The sequence below is a fragment of the Mauremys reevesii genome, linkage group 1 (genome assembly GCF_016161935.1).
Source record: "Mauremys reevesii isolate NIE-2019 linkage group 1, ASM1616193v1, whole genome shotgun sequence".
Classification (NCBI taxonomy): Eukaryota; Metazoa; Chordata; order Testudines; family Geoemydidae; genus Mauremys; species Mauremys reevesii.
In genome coordinates, this window is record NC_052623.1 from 238,778,676 (window position 1) to 238,796,699 (window position 18,024).

At 42.8% G+C, this 18,024-nt stretch overlaps 1 protein-coding gene across 3 annotated transcripts in view; it reads left to right on the forward strand.

The window, feature by feature from the left end:
* LOC120370180 (NADH-cytochrome b5 reductase 3) overlaps positions 1–18,024 on the forward strand; it is a 42,213-nt gene that overhangs the window by 21,765 nt on the left and 2,424 nt on the right. For all 3 annotated transcript variants that reach the window (XM_039484479.1, XM_039484490.1, XM_039484501.1), the window contains exons 2-8: positions 1,211–1,342; positions 7,373–7,445; positions 8,161–8,267; positions 11,841–11,970; positions 14,281–14,364; positions 14,462–14,547; positions 17,633–17,732. In XM_039484479.1, the coding sequence (XP_039340413.1) occupies positions 1,211–1,342; positions 7,373–7,445; positions 8,161–8,267; positions 11,841–11,970; positions 14,281–14,364; positions 14,462–14,547; positions 17,633–17,732 (712 nt within the window). The remainder of the gene's footprint in view (positions 1–1,210; positions 1,343–7,372; positions 7,446–8,160; positions 8,268–11,840; positions 11,971–14,280; positions 14,365–14,461; positions 14,548–17,632; positions 17,733–18,024) is intronic.

The window sequence follows — 18,024 nt, forward strand, 5'->3', positions numbered from 1 at the left end:
GAAATCGACGCTAGCCTCGGACCATGGACGCACACCACCGATTTAATGTGTTTAGTGTGGCCACGCACACTCGATTTTATAAAATCTGTTTTACAAAACCGGTTTATGCAAATTCGGAATAGTCCCGTAGTGTAGACGTACCCAAAGACTGGACGGGGTGGGGGAAGGAGCTGGGCTGTACCAAGGCTAAATAGATTTTTAGCCCGTGAATAGAACACCTGGGGATTCCAAACTGTAAGCTAGTGCAGCTTGCCTCTTAAGAATCTGCAGCCTGTTTGTCTCATCATTTAAGGTGAGCATTTGCTATTCATATCCTACCTATGTAGTTGATTAAGCTTAGTTTGCATGTTTTGTTTATTTGCTAGGTAATCCCTAAAAATCTATCTTTTGTAGTTAATAAACTTATTTTATGTCTTAATCCAAACCAGTGTGTGTTTGACTAAGGTGTCTGGGGCAAATCTCAGCTTGGTTACCACAAGTGTGCATGGTCCTCTTCACATTGAGGGAGAGAGTTGACCAGGGCAGGACGGTGCTGCTCTAGGGTCTGAGGCTGGTGGTTAACTGCACGTAACTGCAGCTGGATGTGTCCCTACCTGTGTGAATGCTGGTGAAAGTGTAAGCTTGGAGGGCTTTGCAACTTGTCACAGCAGCACAGTGTGAGAGGGAGCCCAGGCTGGTGGGTCAGAGGGCTCAGTGGTACGCCAGTACCAGGTGGCACCCCAGGGGAATCGGTCACAACCCCGCTTGCTGTGTGGGAATAGACCATGTAGTGAATAATATAATATGGCTCTATGTTTAAAATCTGTTCCTGCACAGAGGGCTCCTATGAGGCCTATGCCACCCTTGCATGGACCTTCTGCAAAGGGAGGAGGCTTGTTCTAAACTGGACATATGAAAACAAGAGTCAGAATAAATCTATCAGCATGACTATAATCTGTTCCATGCTGTGATATCTGAGTGCTAGGAGTCTAGAAAAGACTAAGGCAAACTAAATATGTATCTAAATTGTCACATTATTTATAAACCAGTGTTTATACTTACCGCAATGAGGTATTTTTGAATGGACTTTTTTCTGTATGTTCATAATATAAGCATACAGAAACTGAGGCTATGTCTCATAGGTTGTTTCTGACACGACATTATCATCATGGTATCACTTCACTGAAACAATCAGCGATGTTAATATTCTTGTCTTTATGCATTGTTGCAGCTTGGAGGGATTGTGACATACCCGTTATGGCTAATCTACAGCTTGATCATAAGACTGTTTAGGAATCCCCCTCCTGCAATTACCCTGGAGAACCCTGAAGTGAAATACCCATTAAGGCTGATTGACAAAGAGGTAAGTAAGTGCACACTTGTACAGCACTGAGCACATTGACAGCACTTCCGCATAGATATTTAATGTCCATATCATTCTACAACTTGAGTAATGCTGCAGCAATATTGTGCCCTGTTGAGAATTATTAAAGTTCTAAGGCTGCAGAGTTCTGTTTCTGGTTAAGCCATGTAAATGTTTATATTTAAACAAAGCAGAGAGCTTATTATTTATAAATGCTTTTTACCTAGTTTAGCTGATGCTGTCAAGTTTACATTGTATTGTAAGCATCTAATTTTTTTTTAAACATAGACTCTAAACTCATACTGTTTTATTAGTGTTGTCTCCATGCATGCCAAATGGGAAAGACTCTCTTCTGGATTATCCTGTGCAACATGTCACCCTAAAATCTGCAGGATTTGATTTGTCTTTTCTGTGTAAACCTTTTTTTCATTTCCAGGGAGTTGAGAAGAGGGGAGAAGAGACTCATTTTAAGATCAGTTCTAGTCACAAGTATTGTAGTGCAGTTTCTTGCTAAAATGAACTGTGACCTTTGTAATTTACACTTCAGTGTGGCAAAGTTCACGTGTGTGTGTGTGTAGGGGGAATAATGTAACTTCTTGTGTGCACTGCTGAGTATTTTAAGATATGTTAAATTGCATTGGATGATAACTTCTTAGAGTTTTAAGGTTAAAAATATCAGTCACTATTTGAAAAAGTCTCCCAAGATACAGATGTATATTGCACAATTGATTTTCAGTTTGAATATGGAGCTTAGGTCAGGCCTGCACTACAAACATACATCTGTATAACTACATTGCTCAGGGCTGTGGAAAAGTCCACACCCCTGAGAGACATAATTATACCAATCTAACCCCTGGTGTAGACAGCACTATGTTGACAGGCAGGGCCGGCTTTAGGAAGTGCGGTGCCCAATTCGAACATTTTCGGCGGGGCCCTGGCAGGGATGACTAAAAAAAGTGTGTTTTTAAAAAAAAAAAAAAAAGCCTTTCATTTCTTCCATGTATTATTTACTTTCCATAACTATATAAATAATACAATTATATATTATGTACATTGCATCATATATGCTGTTGATTGGTTATTAATGACCGCCGTTTCACATGTGTGGGTCCCCGCCACTCCCTGGGGGTGTGCACATGTGGGTCCCAGCTGCTCCCTGCCCCCCTCATTGAATCAGGTGTGCAGGATTGCTGCCCTGGGAACTGCAGGGCAGCAGTGGACATGGGGCTGGTTGGAGGTAGGGTCTGGCTGCAGGCAGGGCAAGGGGGTGCAGAGCTGGCTGGAGACAGGGGTGTGGGGTGGGCTGGCTTCAGGCAGGGCCGCAGGGCGGTGCAGCATGGGTTGCCAGGGCTGGAGACAGAGGAGTGCAGGACTGGCTGGCTTCAGGCAGAGGGGTGCAGCTGGGGTTGGCTGGAGACAGGGCAGGGGGTGCGGGCAGGGCTGGTGTGGGCAGGAGTGGGTGTGGGGCTGGCTGGCTTTGGGCAGGGCCGTAGGGGTGTGTGGCAGGGGTTGGCTGGAGACAGGGCAGGGGGGTTGGCAGGGGCTGGCTGTGGGCACGGGGTGCAGGGCTGGCTGCAGGCAGGGAGGGCGGGGCTGGTGCGGGCAGGGCAGGGGGTGCAGCAGAGGCAGCTGGAGCCCCGGCCCTTTAAATAGCCCCCAAGCCTCCCGCTATCCCAGGGCTCTGGGGGCTATTTAAAGGGCCTGGGGCTCCCCTGCTTCTACCCCACCCTGGGCCTTTTAAATAGCCCCCAGAGCCCTGGGGAATGCATGGGGGCGGCGAGGCTCTGGGGGCTATTTAAAGGACTGGGGTGGCAGAGGAAGCTGGAGCCCCGGCCCTTTAAATAGCCCCCGGAGCCCCCTGCTACTCCTGGGCTCTGGGGGCTATTTAAAGGGCCCGGAGCTCCAGCTGGGGCTGCGGGGCTTGCCGCACTCCCGCTGGCACTTTGGTCAGGGGAGCGGGGCCATGGAAGACCCCGGAGCAGACCGCAGACGGGGTAAGTAAAAAAAAAAAAAAAATTAAAAAGGAGCCTAAGGCGCGGGGCCCGATTCCTGGGAATCGGGCGAATCGGCCTAAGGCCGGCCCTGTCGACGGGAGAGCTGCTGCTGCTGCCTCTTGTGAACATGGATTAACTATGCCAATGGGAGAAGTTACAGTTACAGCAACTCAGCTGCATTAGTGCAGCTGTGATGCTGCAGCTTTTGATGTATAAACCTACTCTTCTTTGAAAACAATTTTTGTTACTTACACGATATCTTCTGATGGAAGAGAACTATTTTCTTAAGTTGACTCCATGCACGTGTGTTTTTTCTGTGGTCATTCTTCCCCTTCCTTCCCAAAGGCTAAACTGGATAAGGAGAGTGTAGTACTCTACGAAGCTCAACCCAGATTTTGCCCACCCCGATGCCAAAATGCATTGCTTCTCACACTAGATTGTGCAGCTGTTGTTAATATAAGAATTCTTCTCCTTTATAGCATGCTTAGATCGGTTAGTGAAATCACTAAGTGTGTTACAACTTGAACTGTTACTAGGTTTCACTGTTATCGCTCCTTTGAAGTGACTAATACTAGTTAATACCATTGTCAGAGAGCCGTTGTTTCAAACTGCCCACAAACTTCATTGCTTTTGTTGACATTCCATTCACTTTTTTTTTTAGTAGGGGCCTTTAACACTACCCAGTAGTAATGTTAACAGTTGTTGTTAACAGATGCAGAAGAGAGTGTGCTGAACATGGTCCATTTGTTAAACAAGGACCAACTGTGTTTAGCACTGTTTCACCTAACCATTGTTACATCCTGGATTAAAAACAGTTGCCATCAGTTTTACTTATTATGGGTTGGTTTCATAGTGTAGATGAGGCTTTGGCAAACAGAATTATGCATGTAGACATCTTTAAACCATTCAGGATTCTAAAGAGAAACTATCTTACGATGTAGTAAAATTATCATATTTGCACACCTTTGTGGTTGACGTGACATTCCAGTTAAGTGATGAGATGATAGAGAGAAGGCAGTTTACTATAACACAAATTACGTTCAGTGCATTTCATTCTTTCTAGATTCCTGTTTGGATTCCCTTATAATGAACAATCAGATCTTAATTTTACACCTATTTAACACCTGGTTAAATACATCATAATCCTTTGGCACAGGCAGACTACATCTCACGCTAAGTGGAACTATTAGGACTTTCCAATTTGAGCAACGACAGTCAGTAATTTTTGCTATCATTGGTTATGTCACTTCCCTGGGACTCAGGCCTGTCCTATGCTTAAGCTCTGACACTCAGGGATGCAAAAAATTCACACCCTTGAGTGTTGTTGTCATGCCGACCTAACCATCATTGTAGACTCAGAAGATGGACAGAAGAATACCTTTGTCGGCCTTGTAACCCCTTACATCGCTGTAGGAAGTGTCTATATTACAATAGCATAGCTGTGGCACCATAGATCTGCCACTGTAGTGCCCACAATGTAGACATGGCCTCATTTGGTAGACTATTACAGAACTTTTAGTGTGCAGCAGCAGGGTCCACATGGACACTTACTGTGTGGCAGGCTAGTGCGCGGTAAATTTATACCCCAGCTTGCCGTGAACTAAGTGTTTGTCTAAACAAGCCCATAGGCTATGTCTACACTAGCACTTCTGTCGGTCAGAGGTGTGAAAAAACACACCTCTGTCTGACATAAATTTCACCAACAAAAGTGCTGGTGTGGACAACACTATGTTGATGGGAGATGCTCTCGTGCAGACATAGCTACCTAGCTCATTGGGGGTGGTTCAATGATGCTGACGGGAGAGCTCTGTCTTGTTGGCGTAGAGTAGCTACACGAGAGACCTCACAGCAGCGCAGCTGCAGTGGTATTGCTGTAAGGTCTGTAGTGCAGACATAGCCTAAGAGTTTGATTCTAAAATCCTTAGTAACAGCAGTACTCCAGCTGATTTGAATTGAACCCTTAAGGAAAAGTCCTATAGAGTTTAATAGGAACGAAACCTATTTGTAGCAACTATTCTACAATCAAATCTAATGTAATAGATATAACTTCTATGGGTATTTAACCATTGTATATAAGGGATAGAATGTTCTATTACATTGTATAGGGATCTTTTATAATAAGATGCAATATGGTACAATGGATGAAACATTGGACTGGGAGACCTGGCTTCTCTTTTCTGCTCTGTCACTGTCTTGCTGTGTGCCCCTGGGCAATTTGCTTAACAGCGCTGTGCTTCAATTTCCTCATCTATAAATGGGGGGAATGATGCCTACCCACTTCTGTAAAGCATTACATATGAAAACTCTGTGGAAGTGCTAAGTATTTATCTAAGACTGGGGTGGGCAAACTTTTGGCCTGAGGGCCACATCTGGGAATAGAAATTGTGTGGTGGGCCATGAATGCTCACAAAACTGGGGTTGGGGGTGAGGGCTTCAGGGTGGGGCCAGAAATGAGGAGTTCAGGGTGCGGGAGGGGGCTCTGGGCTGGGGTGGGAGAATGGGGTGTGGGCTCTGGGGTGGGGCTGGGGATGAAGGGTTTGGGGTGCAGGAGGGTGCTCCGGGCTGGGATCGAGGGGTTTGGCAGGCAGGAGGGGAATTGGGGTTGGGGGCATGGGGAGAAGCTCAGGGGTGCTGGCTCCGAGCGGTGCTTACCTCAAGCAGCTTCTGGAAGCAGTGGCATGTCCCTTCTCCAGCTGTATATGAAGGCGCAGCCAGGTGGCTCTAGATACTGCTCCATCCGCAGGCACCGCCCCTGCAGCTCCCATTGGAGTGCCGGAGAGGAGCCATGCCACAGCTTCCAGGAGCTGCATGGAGCGGCCCCCGACCCCGGTCCCCAGCTGGAGCGCAGCAAGCCCCAGATCCCACTCCCTAGGAAGAGCTCGAGGGCCGGCTTAAAATGGTTGGCGGCCCAGATGCAGCCCACGGGCCGTAGTTTGCCCACTCCTGATCTAAGGGCTGCAAAGTAATCAATAGCACTAGAGTTCAGACCCTAAGTATTTTGTAATAGAGCAAAAAGCGTATAAGGTGGAGTGGAAAGGGGGAAAATGAAACAATGTCTCATTAGTGCTGGTTCATTCTCCCCATCCAAATACATTACATATCACTTAATATTTTTATCTAAACTGAAGTGTCATTTTGGTCCAGTGATCATGACTTATACTGTTTAAAAAGTTATGATCATAACATTTGAGAAATAAATCGCTTTGATTTATTTGGGGATAAATGATTGTGAAATCAGTAATAAGGTCCCAAGTTTTATAGCAGGGCTCTAATCTGTAGTGTGTGTTCTTTCCCACTATAATTAAGGAAACCTTTATATATAATATTTTAAAGTCACTAATGTAACAAAGGAGACCAACTTGATAGTTGTTGATCCCCTCTTATATCCACCAGTGTCATTTCCAGTATTCTGCTCCAAAACTAAATTAGAATAACTAAATCATCTGATTTACAACATAGCCAAAAGTAAGTCTCTTGTTGGAGAACTGTTTCTGAAACTTCTGGCGTTGAACTTCCTCCTTTTTGTCTTTTATCTAAATTTAAACTACAAATGAAGAACTTATTCGATCCTCACTGAGATCTTTGGATGGAGTTTTGTACAAGCGCAGAGCATTATAAAGTTATTGCCTATACTATATTGCAAATAACTAGTTTTTATTGATCTTTGTTGTTAAATCTGAAAGGTTTCTTCCCCCCCCCTTCTTTTTGCATTTGTCTTAGGTATTTATTGGTTTTGACCTCACAATTGAAATATCAATGTTATTTCTTATTTCTTGAAAAGAGAGAGGCTTTCAAGGAATTTGAGTGGAAAGCATACTTTTGATACAGCAGTGAAACAGTGCTAAATTGACTTATTTTATAGCATATACACAGTGCTGAAACAGTTTCAGTTATATATCTGTGGATTAGGGTGAAACTAACTTTTAGAAACAGCCTGACTGACATGCCTATTAAAAACAAAACACAAAGAATACCCACCAAAATACAAAATATTTCCAATGGTGTGTGTGATGGTTTTGTTTTTTTCCCATTTCAGGAAATTAGCCACGATACGAGAAGATTTCGCTTTGCCCTTCCAACTCGAGAGCACATTCTAGGTCTCCCTATTGGTATGTTGTATATTGGCAGCCTGGTTTTATCATCATGAATCAAAGCTTTGTTAATTATACCTGCCACAGACCTATGAAGCAGTTTGGGCTGCAAGAACTAAAAACATTTTAAATGCTGCTGACGTTATTGTATCTTCCCCTGTGATGTCATCTGATTCATTCCAGTTGCAAATTAAAATGAAATTAAAAAAACTTCTACTCTAAATGCACATCAAACTGCAGCCTTAAATATGGAGTTCCTAGGACATCTTTATAGTATGCCTTTTGGATGTCAGCCATTTGTGTTCAGTTATGTGTAACTGACACGTGTGTTAATGAGGTGCTAATCATACTCGAATGTGGGAGTCATCTTTGAACATCCTTTTACACGTCTGTGTATGTGTGTAGTATATAATATCTAAACATATGTTTATGGCTGCTACAGTAAATAACAAACGTGATTGAGCTCCGGGTTGGATAACTGCTCTCTAAGGCTGGCGTAGCTGAACACCGCCGGTTCAGCTGGATTTCATGCACGCTGGAGGAAGAAATCTAGCCAAGGTAGTATGGAAATACAGGAGAGCAAGGGAAAAATTGTTGCTTCTGGACCAAAGGGGTAAAGAGAACCTTAGGACCCAATCTGGCTTTTCCACCAAGTCATTGTCAGCCATAGTGAAAGAGAATTTGCTCAGAGCCCCTCAAAAATAAACCTACTCTTCCCTCCTGCTGCTTGTAGGACAGCATATTTATCTTTCTGCACGGATTAATGCAAATCTGGTTGTCAGACCCTACACACCAGTCTCCAGCGATGATGACAAAGGCTATGTGGATCTTGTTGTCAAGGTAAGGATATCATTGTGCTATACAATACTTGCCTATTTATAAGCCTTTAAAGGTCACAGTAAAAAGCATGGTGGTGTAAAAATACTTCTGTGATTCCATGTCTTACTCTACTGTAGCTTGTTGGCTTCCATTCAGTGGTACCTCAGCATGCAAATCAATATTGATTTAATCCATATAGTGTTCTGTGATAATTTTTTAGTCTATATATGATGAGACAGGGAATTGAAGATATCTGTACACACAGACTGCAGGTTTCCAAAGTTTCTGTACCAAAGGGAATCAAATTTGTAGAAGTTCACAAAACTCTCCAATATTATTTAAGAAGCAACCAACCTTGCCTGAGCTCCTGTGTGCGTGTTCCATGAGTGATGTGGTCAGCATGATGTACAGAGGAGCATTATTAAATGTGGGAGCTGGTAGGCATGGATGTCACTGATCCATAACATTGTGGGTGCTCTATTTGGCAAGAAGGTAAATTGGGATCATCTAATGTTCTGAATTTTCCCCTCTCAAAGCCAAGTTGAGGTATTCAGCAAATATTTCTAAAGCTGATAGAATTTAGTGTTAAATTACTACATTGCTTTGCTGGCTCTCTTCAGAGTTTTGTTTCCTGTTATGTGTGTGTTTCTCACATGACATGTTTTATCAAGCGAATCGTAGAAATGTAGGGCCAGAAGAGGCCTCAAGAAGTCAAGTCAAGTCCAGCCCTTTGCACTGAGGCAGGAGCAAGGAAATCTAGAAAAGTGGTTCTCAACCTTTCCAGACTGCTGTACCCCTTTCAGGAGTCTGATTTGTCTTGCATGCCCCCAAGTTTCAGATCACTTAAAAACTACTAGCTTACAAAATCAGACATAGTGTGCTGTGATACTTTTTGTATTTGTATTACTGAAAAAATGCTGACTCTCATTTTTACCATATAATTATAAATCAGTTGGAATATAAATATTGTACTTACATTTCAGTGTATAGTATATAGAGCAGTCTAAACAAGTCATTGTCTGAAAGTTTAATTTGTACTGGCTTTGCTAGTACTTTTTTATTTAGCCTGTTGTAAAATTAGGCAAATACCAAGATGAGTCGATATACCCGCTGGAAGATCTCTGCGTACCCCCAGGAGTACGCATACCCTTGGTTGAGAACCACAGATCTAGACTATCCTTGACAGATGTTTGTTCCACCTGTTCTTATAAGCCTCCAGTGATGGGAATTCTACAACCTCCCTTGGAACCTTATCCCACAGCTTAACTACCCTTACTTCAAAAAGTTTTTTTTTTTTTCCTAATAGTTTACCTATATCTCCCTGGCTTCAGATTAAGCCCGTTACTACTTGTCCTACCTTCACTGGACTTGGAGAACAGTTTATCATAGTCCTCTTTATAACAGCCCTTAATATATTTCAAGACTGTTATCAGGTCCCTCCTCAGTCGTCTTTTCTTAAGATTAAACATGCCCACTTTTTTTTTAACCTTTCCTCATAGGTCAGGTTTTCTAAACCTTTTATCATTTTTGTTGCTCTGGAGTCCTCTGGACTCTCTGGTTTGTCTACATCTTTCCTAAAGTGTGGCACCCAGAATTGGATGCAATATTCCAGCTGAAGCTTCACCAGTGCTAAGTAGAGTGGGACAATTACTTCCATCTAACACCTGTTAGTACACCCCATATTAGCCTTTTCCATAACCGTATCACATTGTTGACTCATCCAATTTGTGATCCACTATAAACCCCAGATCCTTTTCAGTAGTACTACCAGCTAGCCAGTTATCCCCCATATTGAAGTTGTGCATTTGATTTTGCCTCTGCAAGTGTAGTACTTTGCACTTGTCTTTAGTGAATTTCATCTTGTTGATTTCAGACCAAGTCTCTGATTTGTCAAGGTCATTTTGAGTTCTATTTCTGTCCTCCAAAAATGTTTGCAGCCCCTTCCAGCTTGGTGTCATTTGCAGAGTTTATAAGCATACTCTCCGCTCCATAATCCAATTAATTAATGAAAATATTGACTAGTACCAGACCTAGGACTGACACCTGTGGGACCCCACTAGATACTCCCTCCCAATTTGACAGCGAACCATTGATAACTACTTTGAACTTTCAACTGTTTATGCACCCACCTTATTAATTTCATCTAGACCACATTTCCCTAGTTTGCTTATGAGACTGTCATCTGTAACTCCGTCAAAAAACTTAATAAAATCAAGAGCTACAGCTTCCCTCCTATCCACTGGGCCAGTAACCTTGCCAAAGAAGGCTTGGCATGGCATGATTTGTTTTTGACTAATCCATATTGACTTTCTTAACACTGTTATTGTTTAGGTGCTTACAAATTCATTGTTTAATAATTTGTTCCAGTATCTTGACAGGTTTTGAAGTTAGGCTGACTAGTCTGTAATTCTTTGGGTCCTCTTTGTTCCCCTTATTTTAAATAGGTAATACGTTTGCCCTTCAGTCCTCTGGGACCTTCCCTCTCCTCAGTGAGTTCTCAAAGATCATTGCTAATGATTTTGAGATTGCATCTGCTAGTTCCTAAAGTACATTAGGATGAATTTCAATAGGCCCTGCCAACTTGAATACATCTAATTTATCTAAATATGTTTTTTCCTGTTTTGGCTTGCACTCCTTCCCCTTGTTAACATTAATTGTGTTGAGAATCTGGTCACCATTCACCCTTTTAGTGAAGACTGAAGCAAAATAGGTATTAAACACATCAGCCTTCCTCAGGTCATCAGTTATTAGCTCTTCCTTCCCCGTTAAGTAATGGACCTAGACTTTTCTGTGTCATCCTCTTGTTTCTAATGTATTTAAAGAACCTCTTCTTTATTTTATGTCCCTTGCTAGGTATAACTCACTTTGTGCTGTAGCCTTTCTGATTTTTCTCCCATTTTGTCTTGTTTATTACCCCTTTGCCTTTTGTAGGCTTGTCTTCTAATATTGAATAAATGGCTAAGGGGAATGTTACTCATAGGTCTTGTCTACATGGGAAAGTTCTATCAGTTACACAATTATGACCCTTGCTTTTATTCTGGTATAAGAGTGGCTTTTTTGGCTTAGGTTAAACCCTTTCCCAAGTGACAAGGCCCTCTTATACAGGTGTGTGTGTATGTATGTGGCTGGGGCAGGGGAAGGGAATTACACCAGTACAACTATATTTGTTTAAATTCACACCTTACCTTATACTTGTAAATACTGGTATATCTTTCCTATGTAGACAAGCCCATAGCTCTATTGGTAAGGGGTCTCATCTTGAAGTACTTAACACCCTCTGCTCTCATTGCATTCACTTGGAAGCTGCAGGCTCTTGGTACCTCGGAATTGGGCCCAAGGTTAACAGACCTTGAGGCTGTCCCTATGTAACAAAGCTGTTCTAGGACAATTTTCACCTGTTCAACTGGCTTTAAAATAGAACTGTCTCTGTTTTAGATTCTCAGACCTCTGTTTTAGCTTGTCTGACAGCCATGTCTCGTTCCTTATTGAGTTTGGGTATATAAATTTGTGTATTACAGAAAATTAAGGCAAAAACTTGGCCTTGGTTTTAACTCTTTTAATGAAACAGTTCCTTTTAATCTTTATTTTTAACAGATTTATTTTAAAGGGGTCCATCCAAAGTTCCCTGAGGGAGGGAAGATGTCTCAGTATTTAGACAGCCTGAAGTTAGGAGATACCATTGACTTCAGAGGTCCCAGTGGATTACTTGTCTACAAGGGAAAAGGCAAGACTGATTTTGAAAATATTCTGTCCAGAATAACAAGCAAAGAAAATCTTATGTGATTGTGATGTATTGTAATGTAGGAGTAGTGATCACTAACTTTTTTCCCCATAGAGGTTCTGGCCTTTCCTACACACAAGTTGAACCACTTGAACTGTACTGGGGTACTTAGAGAAGTATAGCTGCTCTAGAGTACATGAGTGCTGTTTGTTGTAAACGTGCTTATATAGAAAGGGGGAATAAGGTCTTAACTACATTACAGAGGTTTGCTGGTAGTACAGACACAGCTCTATTCCCAAGAGTGCGTTTGCTGGTAGAACTTATGTTTCCCTGAGTGAAATAAACCATAGCCGCAAAAGTACATTTATGCCACTATGAGTGTGTTTCACTAAGGCTTTTGCTGGCATAGCAATGTTGCCCCCAAATCACAGCCCTAACCAGCATTGTTATACTGGCAGAAGTTTCTCGTGTAAGCCTGGTATAAGCTACACCAGGATAAAGCAACTTTTACATACTGTAATTGTACCCACAGCAGGGATTGTACTGTATTGGCAAAAAATAGCACACCTAACTGGCATAGTTATACTGATACAAAACTGTGTGGAGACCAGGCCTGACCGATTCCTACTCAATTCCTAGCAAAGAGCCAGTAGCTGTGTTAGGATCCCATCTGCATGACAGTTAACATTGGTTAAATTTGGTTACTTTGTCCAGGCCTCTATGAATGAGGCAGTGCAGACGAGTGGACTCACCCCTGCGGCGCATCCTGCTGGTGACTTCTGGGAATTAGCTCATTCCAGCTCTGGAGCGCCCTCTGCAGGCTGATGATCTGCCTGTCCTCTGGCCCCTGTGTCCCTCTCAGGACCCGGTGCCCTTGTACCTGGGGTGCTGCTCTCTAGTAGTAATTGCCTCAGTCTTAGGGTCTCCCCTCCCTGGGGAACCCCCACCTTGCCTCAGTGTATGGCTACTGCCAGTCATTGTCTAGCCCCACACTCTGGGGCAGGCTGCAGTATCAGCCTACTTGTCACTGGCAAGGTTGGGTTTGGACCTGCTGCCTTGGCCTACCCCTGGGCTGCCCCCTGCAATCCCCAGTACCCCTTGGCCTTCTGCTAGGCCGCAGCCTGGGGCTTTCCAGGCTGGAGCTCCCCAGCTCCTCTGCCTTTCCCCAGCCCTGCTCCACTCAGGTACCCTGTCTCCAGCTCCCTGCAGCCAGGCCCTTCTCCCTCTACAGGCAGAGGAAGACTCTCCATCTGTCCCTGGCTTCTCTGCCTTTGTAGGGCCAGCTTAGTCTGTTTGGGGAGTGGCCCCAGCTGCAGCCACTTCCGCCAATCAGCCCAGCCTAAAAGCTGCTTTCTCCAGCAACAGACCCCTCCTAGGGCTGTTTTTAAGCCCTTCAGGGCAGGAGCGGGGTAACCACCCTGCTACAGGCAGGAACATGTAACATCATGGTTAAGAAATGGGCTTTATCCCAAGATAGAGCAGAAATGTTTGTAGCCTCTGTGGTGTGTCCACACTAGCCACAATCAATTAACTCAAGGTTAAAAAAAAACAACAACACAGTGAAGAGAAGCCCATAGAGCTCTTTTAAAACCTGGTTTTGACCTTATTTGACTCCACCCACTGGTGTGGTCTTGGTGTAATTGCTGATGGACTGGATTTGTATTATAGTGTTTAGATACTTAATTTTAGTCAGGTTTCCTCCCCACAAATTGAGGTGTCTCTTAGAAATAGTCATAGAATGTTAGGGTTGGAAGGGACCTCAGGAGGTTATCTAGTCCAACCCCCTGCTCAAAGCAGGACCAATCCCCAAATCGCCCCCTCAAGGATTGAACTCACAACCCTGGGTTTAGCAGGCCAATGCTCAAACCACTGAGCTATCCCTCCCCCTGTCATTACATACAGAGAATTGATTGTGAGCTCTTGAGGGCAGGTTGATCTTGTCAGGTGGTGGAGGTTGGTCTTTGTCAGACTGGGCTCCTGCTCCTTGATCAGGGCCACTAGACATTACTGAAATGCAAATCATGATAGCTTGATGTTGAGTAATGAGTCGTCAAATCCTGTCTAATTATAATACACTAGCAGCGCTCATTTTTGACATCTTTTAAAATAGTTAGCACTTTTTAAACATATCTGTTTGTCCTCACAATAGCCTTATGTTAGCCAGATGGGAAAATGAGTGGAGAGGTGATTGCCCAGGGTCTGAGACAGTCACTATAAATCAGAATGAGAACTCGGGATTTGTGATCCCAGTCCTCTGTCTAAATTAGTGTTCAAGAGTACTCCCTAATGTTTGTCTTTCCTCCTTTTTTCCAGGCAAGTTTGCTATTCGTGCTGAGAAGAAATCTGAACCTGTTCTTAAAACAGTGAAATACGTTGGAATGATTGCAGGTGGAACTGGTATGTAAGAATGAAGTTTCATTCTTTGTGCACCTTGTTTCTGCCGGAGTAGTAGATGTGTTGCTGGTGGCTAGTTTTAATTGCAGGTTTTTTTCAGGCATAACTCCTATGCTGCAGCTCATTCGTGCCATCATGAAGGACAAAGATGATCACACCATTTGTCAGCTGCTGTTTGCTAATCAGGTAACTCTTCTTTTCTTCTTGTGGCAAGGCATTAAAATTGTTCTTAAGTTAAAAAAAAAACAAAACCCAGGTATATGCAAACCTCTCCTAAGACAGCACAGAACACAGGTACAATTCAGTATCATAAAACCCTAAGCTAAAAATGAACAGAAACTATAAAAACAGCCACATGTGAGGCCATTGCAATGAGCACACTGTTCTCTACATTACTGCCTGGTAACTTTTGCCCGCACATCTAACCCTTCTGTTTTTTCCTATGTCCTCTTGTTATGTTCTTTATCCAGACTGTAAGTGTTTTTTGAGACAGGGATTCTTTCTTCTGTTCTTTCTTTCCTGGAAGTGCTTAGCACTTTTTTTTTTTTTTTTTTTTGCGGGGAGCCCTTGTCAGAATTTTAAAGCTGCCCTATCTAGCGGCAGCATCATTTTCTCTCCTTAGTAATACTCCTCTTCCCCCTCCCGCCCAAGGGCACGGAACTAGGTTTGTGTAGGGAAGTATGAATCTGACTATTTCTGAACACAGGTGCAGTATAAACTTAATTGTGCCCAACAGATAACTGCAAAATGGGGGAGCGAGTGCCATGCCATTAGAAATAGCAGTTTACTTGTTGTAGAACCAGCACTACAGAAAGATATTTTCTGATCTATTGGAGGCCATATTCTACTCAGGCCCTGTTTTCAGATTTCAACTTCTCTGAAAGGTTGCGTTGTGTTATGCCGCTACATGCTGCCTTTCTTTACAAAACTCCAATGAAGAGTTGATACAGTGAATCTTAATATGGTTGTAATAGAGCTGGTAAATGATATTCTCAATTTTAAAACAGGAAACCCTTGTTTACGAATGTCATGATCTAGTTGAGCTAAGCATTAGGTATACAAAAGAGAAGAAACAGAGGTAGGTGTTGTCCAGCATGATGGCTTAATTTGGATACAAATCTCTCTCCACAGTCTGAGGGGTAGGGATGTAAGTTTGACAGGAAGTCTTAGTCCCATTTGGTTCTAGTAATCAAATATCCCCTAATTAAATGGTGTTGCAAACACCCTCCATTGGTACTGAACAACTTGTCTCTTAAACCAAACCAGCCACTCTTATCCAGATAACATTCTGCCACGCATACCAAAATGTATGAAGGGCAAGATTATATATTATAGGCACCTAAATAAAGTAACCAGATTTTTTTTTAAAGGGCTCAACTCCCAGTGTTTTCAGAAGGAGTTGGTAGGTGCTGAGTATTTCTGAAAATCTGGGCATAAATATCTAAGTATATTGTATCAAGTTACACTAACCCAAACAAAAGCAGATGTGTGGGTTGACCGTGTATGATACTACAGACTATCCTCAGTGCTTCAACTTTATCTTGTATCCACTGAAGTTATTTTAATCCTAGATAATGTTGTAGAAATGAGAGTAGTAGAAGTTGGTGATGGAAAAGACCTGTTGGGTCATCTAGTTCTCTGCCAATATCGGATTGACCTTATTGTACATTTATCAGAATTATGTCTAGCCTAGACTTGAATGTGCCCAGTGATGTCCCATTTCCCTTGGAAACGCATTCCATAGACTAATGCATCTGACTGTTTAGAAGTTTTTCCAGATGTTAAGCCTAAATTTTCCCTCTTCTGTTTCGTCCCAGTATTTTACCACTCCAAATGCCTCTCCAGTCTTGGTTTTTACACCCTTGAAAAAACTGTCCTGGCCTGGTCATTATTTAGCCAATTAAAGGATAAAATGTCTCATTCTAAGGATAGTTCATACACTAAGTGCTTCCATAACTGGCTCCTTTGGATTTTTTTCTCCCCTCTACCCATGTACTCAGCCCTTCACACCCTTAATCACTTTTGTTGCTCTTCTTCGAACTCTCTCCAGCCTGTCACTATATTCCTAGTTTGGGGTACCCTGTATTCCAAGTATAGTCTTAACAAAACTTTGTACAGAGGACCTGCTATCGCCCTGTTCTTGTTTGTGCACAACCAAAAATCACATTGTAACATAACACTGAGTTGAGGGAGGGATAGCTCAGTGGTTTGAGCATTAGCCTGCTAAACTCAGGGTTGTGAGTTCAATCCTTGAGGGGGCCACTTAGGGATATGGGGCAAAATCAGTACTTCATCCTGCTATTGAAGGCAGGGGGCTGGACTCGATGACCTTTCAGGGTCCCTTCCAGTTCTATGAGGTAGGTATATTTCCAAACTCCTAGCTCCTCTGCCTGCTGTCACCCGTAAAATGTCCATAATTTTTGCTGCTTTCCAGATTTATCCCTCAAGTTAATCTGTGTTTAGGATTGTGCATATATCTTGTAGAATCTCATTTTATTTTCTACCCATATTTGTAAACACTGTAGACCTCTTGTATTATTTCTATGTCCTCATAGGTGTTTTACACATTCATATTCAATACTTACTGCTAATCTCACTGCATGCTGTTAGCCCCTTTTAGATCATTGAAAAAGTCTTCTAATGTCCAGTTCAGATGCCTGCCTTTATTAGTCAGATCCAGAAATAGCTTTCTTGTAACCGATGCAGTTTCATGTTAGAGCCAGAAATAGGTGCCTTCTCAGCAACAAGTGCCGATAAACTCCCTCCACAGTCCCCAGTATATTACTTTCACTGGTGCCACATTGCTGCGTGGCTGGGTAGAGTATGAAGGGACTAGCACCGCTTCATAATGTGAGGCTGAAAAGGAGATGGAAAAACTACCCTCAGAGTCTACTGTACAGTATTTATACCAGGTTTTTTGAAAGCTGAATTGATACTGAAGACTGTTAATACAGCATTTCAGTTTTGTGGTGCTGCATCTAATAACCATGTAGTGTGGGGTGGTTTTGTCATTTAAAAAAAGAAAAATCTAAATATATTTTTATTCCTTTCCATGAGACAGGGTGTGGTTTTCAAAGATCAAGAAGCTGGGAAATTTGGGGTCTGTTTCTGACTCTGTCTGTATCTCATTGAGTTATCTTAAACTTTGTCTCTCTCGCTAATATTGAGATGATAGCTACTGCACAGGAGTTTTGTGAGGCTTAATTTGTTACAGTTAAGAGACTGGATGAAGGACTCTATTGAAAGAGTAACTCCTTTCCTTTCCCTACAGACTGAGAAAGACATCCTGTTACGTTCAGAACTGGAGGAAGTTCAGGTTCAGCATCCAGAACGTTTTAAGCTTTGGTACACGTTGGACAGAGCACCTGAGAGTAAGAACTAACATGCCACCCCTGTCAATGCACCAGATTACTAGTGCTGATGATTACAATTCTAGAATCCCCTCTAACTTTTTCATCCCGTTAAGGCAACTAGATGCCTTCAGAGTGGACATGGTACTTCTGTAGGAAGGAGCTTGGTAGCTAGTGCCTCCGAAGCTATGCAACTGGTCAGGAGAATGCTACTGTGTAGTCCTCATCTTTGACTCTGGCAGCAAACATGAACAAGCCCCTCCCCCCCCATGCTCTTCTGACTCTAGTTTCAGTATATTCTGAAGAAAGAAAA